Consider the following 10,689-nt stretch of genomic DNA (forward strand, 5'->3'; position numbering starts at 1 on the left):
TGAGTACTTATTCTAACACAGTGCCAAACTGTAGCACTTTAAGTGTATGCATGCACGCTTCACTCCAATAAAATATAAAACAGAAGACACAGACTCAAACTATTTGAAAAATGACATTTATTGCTACATTATTATTTTGACACATGCCTGTAGGCTACTTCAAACTGTACACATACTGTACATGTTATGATAGGAGTATTTTTGATTGTTATTAAGTATTGTGATAATAAAACAAGACATCCATTATTCTGTAACACTGTATTGCTCAGAGCATGAAATGTGTTAATGTCTAGTTAAACTGCACAAAGAGGGTTTTCATTTGTAAAATCAGAGCGACAAAAGTAAATAGAGACATTACCAAATACACAATATTTGTATAAAAGATAAATTACATAACTTAGTAAAAACATTTGATGTTCTATTGAAAACTCAAACATGCAAAGAGCTTCGACTACACTTGAAGAGCAATAATCACACTGAGAGGACAAGAGACTCTGTCCACCAGCGATCCATGAAGTGTGACCTTGTTAACAGCGCTAGAACACAGATTTGTAACAAATATACAAATAAAAGCCGACGCCTGCTTGTTTAAGAACATTCTCGGAGATCTGTTCATTCACAGAATGGTGAAACTCCTCCAACACTCTCACACACACACACAAACCACGGGACCAATGAAATCCTTTGTCTGAACACAAAATGTGGGAATGTCAGTGCTCTGGGCTCGGAGAAACAACAAGCATACTTGTTAAAAGTCGAGATGAACGGTAAAAGTCAGTCAAAAACCGATCTGGCTCTGCCAAAAAAACCTCAAACTGCAGATGACATTTTGTCACTACTGGGTTTCATCCTTTCAGATATATTGAAAGACACTGATAATCAATAAATATACAAAATATGTACAAAAAACACCTGCAGCTTACAATGCATTTGTCTGTTATACAAGTAAAGTTTAGGCACAAGTTAAAGTCCGTTGGGGAAGTGAGAAGATGATTGTTCAACTGCATCACGAATAGACCTCGACTTCTCCGCTCTGGTCAGAAATCAGAAGAAACGCTGAACGTCTAAAACAGCTGGATGCTCTTCACTCAACATCTGGACAACAAAGAGAAAGGAGGTTAGAGGAAACATCAAATGACATGTGAAATGTGGATTATTAATGCATTTAAATTAGTTCAATCTTGTTTGAATAAAATGGATTAATATTAGTTGTTGTTGCATACTTGATGCTGGATTTGATGTAGTCATGACTACGTGCTCAGAGGTGGCCCATGGGGTTTACAGGGTCTGACAGACTGGGGTGGAAAGCGAGGTGCATGGACTGTGGATCCGTAATGACCGCAGACGCCTTCTCTTCCTCCCTCCTGCGCAGACACGCCGCCTTTGGGTTCAGGTTCCTCTCTGTAGGATGAAACAAACAATGGGTAGCACACTGAAATTGTTCATTTCAATCCCCTGTGTGTTGGAAAATGTACTACCCTGCTCTGGTAAACAAGACAAATTCTCCTTCTTGTTAAGCTACTCAATGTGACGTAGTTATTATTAATAGAACTGTTTAGCAATCATTAAGACAAATGAAATACACTGCTGTCAACTACATTTTCTTTTTAATACATTTACAAGAGGATGCATCAGTCAGGAATATTCAAATTCTGATTGTAGCGCTTTAAAGTTGCCACCATCAATGTTTTTATGTTAATAATGAATCAAAGAATATAATTTATCTGACCTAAAGAAAGCGTTTCACTCAGCTCTACGGTCCCTTTCATGTTTGTGGAGCGTTCAAGCATCTTTTAAGTGATGTTTTTTTCGTTCAGCTAGCAATTCAGTGTTTTAATTCATTTTCTCAAGTTGTTTTTCTAGAACAGACAGCTGTTTTGGGTAAAAGAAGGCTCTGAAAACCTGCTGTGCTCTATCTGCTTGGCACCAAAGAGTAAACAGCTCAAATTAGACACACATGTCTCCAAATAAATTACAAAATAGCTCAATATCTTTTAAAAGTGGAAAAAGGAGAGTCTGTGCCCCAATGGTTGTGAAACAACACAAATACAAGAATAAAATAATACCCATTTAATAATAATAACAATAAAAGCAAAAAACAGAAAGTATTTATGGATCATAAATACACCACTCCCACCCCTTATGTTTTGGTTTCAGCCTCCTCTCCCCTCTCTCCTTTACTGATTTGACTTGACAAAGAGTCTCCATTTTGACGTCTCTCCCTGAGTTTTGGACCCCCAGCCCGGCCTGCAGAAGCAGCGCTCACTGACCTCTGACTTGTTGTTCCAGGCTGAGGATCACGGCCACGGCCTGGTGCAGCACCAGCAGCTTGGTCTGTGGCTTCTCGCTCTTCAGGTGCAGCTGACACATGTGACCCAGCTCCTTAAACGCCTCGTTGATGTCCCGCACACGCAGGCGTTCACGGGCGTTGTTGGCCATCCGTCTGTCACGCTCACGTTCAGCTTTCTGCTCAGGACTCAGGTCCTCGTCCTCATGGATACTGAAAGAACAACAAGGAAAAACACTTTTAATCTCTGTTTTAAATGACAGTTTTATCATTCAGAAAGTCGTTTCATTAAGCACGACTGTTCGTCACACATAACAGGACTGTGTTGAGTGATAATGTGGATTTTACTGCCCTCTGCTGGTCACTGAGTGTCTCCCTGGTTATCTGATCCCTCATTTGTGCTGTTTAAAGAGCTTACACAGTGGCTACATTGACAATAAGCTCATGTGAACAGGTGTCGTTCATTAATGATGAATCCACAAGCTCTTCACTTTGGTCCTTTCTCAGAAAATGAACATAAGATGGTCTTGCAGATTTGTTTTCTTGTCAAACCACTGGTTCTTTCACATTAAATCTTAAAAAAAGCTCAGTCTAAAAACAATAACTGGAGGTTCATTCACATGTCAACATCGATATCCCTCGACTTTATCCCAGATCTCAATGAAAAGGAGACGACATGCACTCAGGCATCGGAGCTGATGTCAAAACGAGATGTGTCCTGAAGTGACCTTGGATTCCTCAGACAGCGAGACTTAAACTTTATTTAATCTGTGAGATGTTCTAGATGTAAAATTACACTGACATCTGGGAGCTTAGAAAGTTTTTTTTCTCCTCTATCCTATAAGCTAACCAAAGACAGTGCAAGAACAAAGCCTATGTTTTAGTCTTTGTGGCTACTGAGGACTGCAACCAGTCGTCAGTTATTTTTCTGCAACCAATGTGTTAATTTTTGTTATCCCCTGCCAAAATATATCTTGTTTCATTGATGTCTTTTAAAAGTGCTTCGTGTCCTGTCAGCTCCTCTTTTTTCTTCATTTAAATTACAGCTACTAAATGCTACACGAAGAAGAAATACGAGGCAGAGCTGAAAAGGCTCCACTGGACACAGCTGCCCTTCACAGCAGAGGGCCTCACTGTATTTCAAATTGATGAAACCAAATGGAGAGGGCTCCCAGACTCGACTTAGAACAAAGGGGCTTTTATTTTAAAATCTGGTGTACTTCAGAAAATGTATCTGATTGTTCATCCTTTTTTTCAATTTCTTCATGAACACCACCACAAACATTTGATCTACTGTAGCCTTGAATGGACAAAACACATGCCTTGGATAAAAGCGTCTGCTGAATGAATTGTAGATTTTTCCACTCTGACGAAAGCATGTTAGGGGGGCTGTTTACCTGTCACTCGTGCTGTTTTCTCCATGTGTTTTGAGGTCGCCTTCCTCATCTGATCTCTGACTGTCAGAGCTGTGACTGTGGCCGGTGTGCATCATCTCTTCTCTCTCCCCGCTCTCCATCTTCAGCTCCAGATTACTCTGAATTCCCAGACCTCCTGTGGGAAATGGCGCATTTAGTCATTACAGTTAAAAGCTTTGGACATTGCAGATAGAGTGAGTGGAACAAATAAATCCAGCATGGCATATATAAGAGGAAAGACTCGCCTCTGCCTCCACCCTGCATTTGCTGCAGCGTGGGCCTCTGTCTGGGTGGGTACGGGTGGCCATTTAGTGTGCGGCTCTGGAAGGCTGAGTGGTTGTTGTTCATATTGACAGCTTCAACCTTTATGACACAAAAAGAATGGGATGAGATGAGGGCAATATTCACGTGCACATACAACAACGAGTCTGGCTCAGTCGTACACAGTATACCACTCTTGACAGATAAGTCACCAACCCAACATCTGCCGCTGCTTTTCCGGCGTCTCTCGCTCTACAGCATTAATTTAATCTCAAAACAATCTTAATCCTCCCCTTAAAACTACTACTCCCTAAACATATCACTAATTCTCTTCAGGAAAGAGTCACTTCTGACTGACACATCATTTGAAAAAGTGAGAGAATTTAATACACCCCTCCCCCCAAAGGATTAAACCTCGTTTCCCCTGCATATACTTCCACTCCAGCTGGGCCAAAATCCCCTGGTGTGCTGAAAGGGAAACATGCAGGAATGGGAGAGTACGATGCAGGCGTCCTCATCACCCCATAGTGGAATTAGAGTCCGCACATACGCTACGCTCTCCATACAAGGACGACGCGTCACTGCTCTCTCCCATTGTGCTGTTTCCTATTTCAAGGACAACAACCTTTACATCAGGAAAACATGCAGACATAGCCGGCATTAAATTTCCAGAAACTGAATACCAAAACACAGACCCATACTGTCCACACATGCACACACAGCATAGAATTTCCATACATGCCATCCATGTCCTTCCTTAAATACTTCAAAGTAATGGATCTTAACCATGGTTGGAGTGTGACAGTTGAGTTGCAGAGTGCTGGCTGATCCGGGATGGCTCTGGTGGTTTTGGTTCAGCAGGCCCTGGATGTCGGTGAGCAGGCCGGCTGTGGGGCCCACGGCATGGTTCCTCAAGATGTGGATCACATCATCCAGTCTGTCCAGTCTGTCCTCCACCTGAGACTGCGAACACCAAGAGAAAAAAAAAGTTAGAATGTCTTCAATAATGTGGCATATTCATTTTTTCAGAAATTAAATATATAGTATGATTTAAAAATGTTTTAGTTTTTTAACATATGATCTACACTCTAAAGAAACATTGAAGGACTACTTAAAAATGTTGTGAAATAAAATGCTATTTTGCTAAAGGGCCAGTGTGAAGGAAATAGTGATATCTGGTATGGATGTAGTTTGCCCACCTCAAACAATCCCCTCAACCTCGTCTCATAAACTTAAAGGAGAATCTATGTTGGTGGAGAAAATTGCTGCCAGACAGTCACATAAATCATGTAAAACTCCAGCCATTTAGTTTTTTTCCACGTTTATCTAATGCAATGACAATTGCTTCACATGTAAAATACAAAGTAGATGTCATGCATACAGGTTTCTAATTTGCAATCCGTGTCCCTGACTAGGCTTTTAGGATTAAAACAAAAGCATAAGGAGGATCATTTTATTTACTTTCAGAGTATACATTTAAAAAATGAACTTCTTTGTATGTATGTATGTATGTATATATATATATATATATATATATATATATATTTTTTTTTATATTTTCTGCAATGCCAACATGTATTCAATTATCAATCCACCACTTGTGATTGTATTGATCATATATAATACATTTAAACTTCAGGCATGTCATATCAAATCAAGCATTTACCAGAGAAATAAGTGAAGACTCATAGTGTGGTGAGACTGGTGCCTGAGCTGAACTCCGGGGCCACATGTTTGTACCTGAGAAGAAGAGACAAAATTAACTCTGTTAAGGGTTGTAAAATACAAATAAAAAGTTTCAAACAAAACGTGTTGACTCCACTCCACATCTAAGGCAGCGTGGATGTCTTCATGTTTACCTGCAGGCTCTGCTGCATTCTGCAGCGGGGACGGGGACCTCACTGGTGTGGATGAACTGGAGGGGAAGCTGCTGCTGGTGTGATCAGGGGAATAAATCTGGCAACAGACGGGGGGGAAAAAAAACAGGAAAAAGGGGGGGGAGGAGTGTGAGCAGGGCATGGATCATTTTAAAAGCACACTTTGACATTTCTGCGTTATGTTTTACAGCTGCTGCCACTGCCTTTGGAGCGGGCTCATAACCTGGACTTAACTCATCAATTCCGTTCATTTTACTTTTCTGCAGCCAATAAAAAGTCCAGCAGCACAGGAGTAGCATTTTGTTAATATGCTGTACTCTCTTCATGGCAGGAATGAACAGGCTTTTGTTTTATGCTCTGACTGACTGCTTAGACATTACAGGGTATAGATGAGCCAGTCTTATGGGATTAAGGTGCTGCATACTTACAGAGGCCAGAGCTTTGCCCAAGGTATCGCCCGTCTGTGACCCTAATGACACATTTCCTTGATTCCCTGAGACTGCAACAAATAAAAAATGAAAATCAATATTCCAACAAAGAGCAGACAAAGCTGAGCTGAATAAAGTATAAAAGATTATTTTCTCCATTGCTCACCTGTGGAATTCTCCGAGGTGTTGACTGACGGAGTGCGCGGTGCTGCGTTGTTGCGGTGAAAAGTGGACATTGGTGGGAGTCCCCTGTTCATGTCAGCCGCCATCACTGCATGTGGAGAGTAGTCCTGAACCAAAAGGGAAAAACACATTGCACACATTTATTCCCCTGGGGGGGGGGGGGGGGTTAAGAAAATGCTGTGCTGTCAACATCCAAGGTCCTGGAGGTAAATCTCACCAGGTGACTGTGTGATGGAGGCAGGCTGCTGTAGCTCCCCGCCTGTGTTTGGTGGGTTGTGGCTACTCCCAGTGCACCTTCATAGCCCTGCTGGTTCAGCCCGTTTACAGCATTCCAGATGTCGGGTGAATTGCTCGTACCCTCTAAAATAGATAAGGAAATGTTATAGCCAGCACTGGAACAGCATCTCAAGCAGCTAAACAAGTCATCCTGCACTACAGTGACCCCATATGGATTTTTTTTTTTTTTTAAATGCTGTACTTTATTGGCTTATCAAATATGGATTGAATTAGTGAAAATTAAAAAGTTGTGTCTAGGTAATCCTAATTCTAATATTCATGCTTTTCTACTATTCAAATGCATTTTTTTTTCTCTCAGAGCTATGCATTAAAATACAGCCATGACTTGCTGCTAGCTATGCTGCAGACTCTCAGACTTGTTTAATACATTTGGTACTTCTGTGTAAAAAGCTTAGCTTGATTAGGATTAGGGTGCCATAGTTTCCAATTTAATTTTCTATGAATAAATGCAACACTGTCCATAAAACATACACTAAATGAAGGTTGAGAACATTTTATTGTTGCCTAGAGATCTAAGCAGGAAAGCAGGTTCACGATGTGCTAATAGAGTAAGTTTGGTTGACTAAACTTAAACTTTATGGCTGTTTTGGTATTCCTTATAAACTTGCAGTTTTTCTTGTCAGGGTCAACCATACTAAAGAGACTAAAGGTTGGAATGAACCAGAGACAAACATCACAGGAAATGCAATGGATCATGGGATGGATGGCTTGTTTTGGACTGTTTGAGCTCACCGAAGAAGGTGCTGGCAAACACATTGCTGGGGGCCTTGGAGGACGGGTGTAAAGAGGTGTTCTGGTTGATGTCGTCATTAGTGGGAGACTGCCCATAAACCTGAGGAGAACAGCTTGTTTAAGGCATTTTAGGAATCAACTTTGAACTAAAACATTATCAACACAAGCCATGTTTTTTTTGTTGTTTTTTTTTACTGTGGATGTTTCACTCTAACCAATCCTTACAAGAACAAACGTGTGCGTGGAAGCTGAAGCAACAGTATTACGAAAACAAAGCAGAGAGCTGATGCACACTTAGAGCTATTGCGATAATCCATAAGCTGCAGATCCATGCACCTCCTCATCCGGATTTAGGAACCATTCACCATGAGAAATCCCTGCCCTAATCATGATCGGGTTCGGCTGGCTTCAGAAGACTGGGACACAATTCCCTCAAGAATAAAATTAAATTTCCGGCCTTTTTCTACTACTTGTCCTCAGATAACAGAGGGCTGAGTCTCACCATAAAAAAAAAAACAGTAAATAAAAAACAGATCTCTCACATTAAACTACAATACCTTTGGCAATTATTTTTTTTTCTCTTTTAATTATAAAGCATGGGGCAAGAAACACATGCACATATGCACAGTAAACACACCAACACATGTTCCCTCACTCAGACACACCAAGAGGTCTGGGCTGCACCTGCACCTCCCTCGATTGCTTTGATGTGCCCCAGGAAATGAAAATAAACCTCCTGCGCAGCATCAATGGGGTGTCAGTTACCCGGACGACAAGTTCTGTAAAGCAGGCTATTAAAGACTCTCTTGAGTATGCTCGCGCAAGCACACTCACAGGCTCTCACACGCACTTAAACACACATACACACACGCAGCCATGACCCTGCCTGGCATGAGTCCCATGGTGATTGTGGGCTAGGCCAAACAGAGGAGCCCCCACCAACACTGGGCCCGTCTGAGCCGCCATGGGCAGCATATGGCGGAGGATAAAGCCAATTGTCCTCCTTACCATCAGCATAGCAGGCGACCCGTTAATAATGGTCACACCCCCCGCCCCAGCACGCCCTCTCTGGCCCCTGCTGGAGAGGGGGCCGTCACCATGGCATCCTCTTTTAGCATAGCATTGATTTAGGGACCATCAATCATGGCATTACAAATGATAAGGGACTTTTTTTCAACAAATAAAACACACAATTAAGAGGGAATTTAGCCACAATAAAACCTTAATATTTGCTTGATAAAACAGGTTTGCTTTACTGTCCCTCTCTGTATCTGTAGCCAGTATTCTAAAAAGAAAAACTGGTATAAACTTGCAGAAAAAAGAGCCAAAAGCATCACTTTTTTCCCCCCCTTTGTAGATGCACACAACATTATCATGCTAGATGAGTGAAATATCAACTTGCTATTCAAGCCCTATGCTGTGCTCCACCATGGCCAACTCCAGCCACATGCAACCAATTTTCTGCCTCTGTGATCCACGATGTCTGGATATGGTTAGTCTCACAGAGATCAAAGCTGCCTTTGATAATGGCTGCAGTGGTGGAGGGACTGCTCCGAACATAGCGGGGTTAAATCAAATAGAAATAGCAGCAATCTGCTTCATGTCAAGATGTTTTTCTGCTGCCAGGCTTGACTGCATGTAGTTCATCTAACAGGAAGCGGGAGTCTCACTGGTGCATTTTTAACACAAGTTTGTCAACATAATAATAATACTTCGCTCACTAATAATAACTGAGTGAGGTATCGAAGTGAATTTTTACATGCTTTCTGTGTTGATGTAAGTTGGATGATTAGAAGTTATCTTTGTCTATTTTATGAAAAATAAAATTCTTAGCTGACACAAAAAAAAAGAGACAAAGTAAATAATGAGTGGTCACAGACATGTTTACCCTATAGTAGTCCATAGAACACTTGTTTTGTGCATTAAATCAAGTTGAAACAACTAAGCAGAATAAACACATGTACTCCAAATGGAAGTGAGGAAAAACTATGTAAAGTCTAAATCACATCTCCCAAACATGCAAACCATCCAGATAAAAGAATCTTATCATAACAAAAGCGGCACCTAATATAATTCGAAAATGTTTCACAACAAGGTTTAAAAAAAAAAAAAAAAAAAAAAAAGAGTAAGCCATGCTAAATTAAAAGTATCTGAACTTCTATACAGATTGCACATGTGCATGTGTTTCTAAGTCAGGAAAAAAGTTTGAATAATGTCAGCTGAGGAACACACTGTTCAGCTAGAATAAACAGAAACAGCTGGAAACTGGTGTTTCATTCATGAGTCAACACAAACAGGACATTTAAAAAGTGCAACAGCATCACCCATAAAAACCCACAGACACTGTCATGCATCCTCATCTGTATCTTATACAAACATAATAAGAAATGTACTCACTGGTTTCATGTTGTAGCAATACATCAATGAGTTGTTTCCTGTGCCAGAGGCAGGCTGAGTACAATACATAACTGTGTCCGCTTCAGTGCGAGATTCCAGGCTCACAGTGCAGTTCACAAAGCTCGTCTCTCCGTGTCTTTACTCATGAGTATGTGTAGTCCACATGCCCTCCTTCCTCTAACCTACCCCTGCTGGTCATGCAGCTACCCGCAGACAACTTATGCAAATAAGGGCCGGACCATTCCGGGAAGCAGGGAGGGGTGGCCAGGAGTTAGTGCTATTGCTGTACATGAAGCCATGTTTAGTATTTTATAAGCAGCTTTTTACAGTTATAAAAGGGAATTGACCTAAAGGGACTATTTTAAGTGCTTATTTGAATTGGATATTAAGGAAATTATTTGTGCAAAATGCCATGTTTCAAACAACTCAAATTGATAATAGTGAGGGAATCCCCCGCCCACTCATTCAAAACACCTTGACCACACCAAAGAAAAAGAAAAAAACTAGTTTGTGTAATAGATTTTGTATTCCACTTGACAACCTATTCCCGAGACACCCTATTGTGAGTGTAAAAAAATCATACACATCATCAAATCATACAAGCTAGCTCAGAAATCCCTCCTTATGACAGTGAGCGAACACCAATAACACCATGAAGATTATCTCCCCGTAGACAGGTAGAAGTTTCCAGTAAACAGAGGATACCACACCCTTGTCTGACCCACATTTACAAATAGAACAAAGTCTTAGTTTGTGGGCACGTGTGCCTTAGAGAGCTTGTCAAGAGGCCAGGATAAAGGTTATTTTTACTG

At 41.1% G+C, this 10,689-nt stretch overlaps 1 protein-coding gene across 1 annotated transcript; it reads right to left on the reverse strand.

The window, feature by feature from the left end:
• Nucleotides 1-100: 100 nt before the first annotated feature.
• On the reverse strand, nt 101-10,063 carry LOC110002752 (transcription factor 12-like). Its single transcript, XM_065957122.1, has 13 exons — nt 9,878-10,063; nt 7,481-7,580; nt 6,669-6,811; nt 6,435-6,558; nt 6,269-6,339; nt 5,823-5,919; nt 5,630-5,703; nt 4,750-4,926; nt 3,948-4,065; nt 3,685-3,838; nt 2,271-2,500; nt 1,224-1,401; nt 101-1,095 (listed from the first exon to the last, which is right to left on the reverse strand). The coding sequence occupies exons 1-12, from the start codon at nt 9,944-9,946 to the stop codon at nt 1,259-1,261; spliced, it is 1,500 nt and encodes a 499-aa protein (XP_065813194.1). The 5' UTR covers nt 9,947-10,063; the 3' UTR covers nt 101-1,095; nt 1,224-1,258.
• Between the last annotated feature and the right edge of the window lie 626 nt (nt 10,064-10,689).

This window comes from Labrus bergylta, chromosome 7 (assembly GCF_963930695.1).
Source record: "Labrus bergylta chromosome 7, fLabBer1.1, whole genome shotgun sequence".
Classification (NCBI taxonomy): Eukaryota; Metazoa; Chordata; class Actinopteri; order Labriformes; family Labridae; genus Labrus; species Labrus bergylta.

Excerpts from the sequence above, each read along its gene's own strand:
- LOC110002752 (XM_065957122.1), bottom strand. The coding sequence starts at position 9,946 with ATGTATTGTACTCAGCCTGCCTCTGGCACAGGAAACAACTCATTGATG. Across the intron at positions 6,340-6,434 it reads CACCTCGGAGAATTCCACAG|TCTCAGGGAATCAAGGAAAT; the intron begins GTGAGCAATGGA and ends TATTTGTTGCAG. Across the intron at positions 1,402-2,270 it reads CCTGGAACAACAAGTCAGAG|AGAGGAACCTGAACCCAAAG; the intron begins GTCAGTGAGCGC and ends TTCATCCTACAG.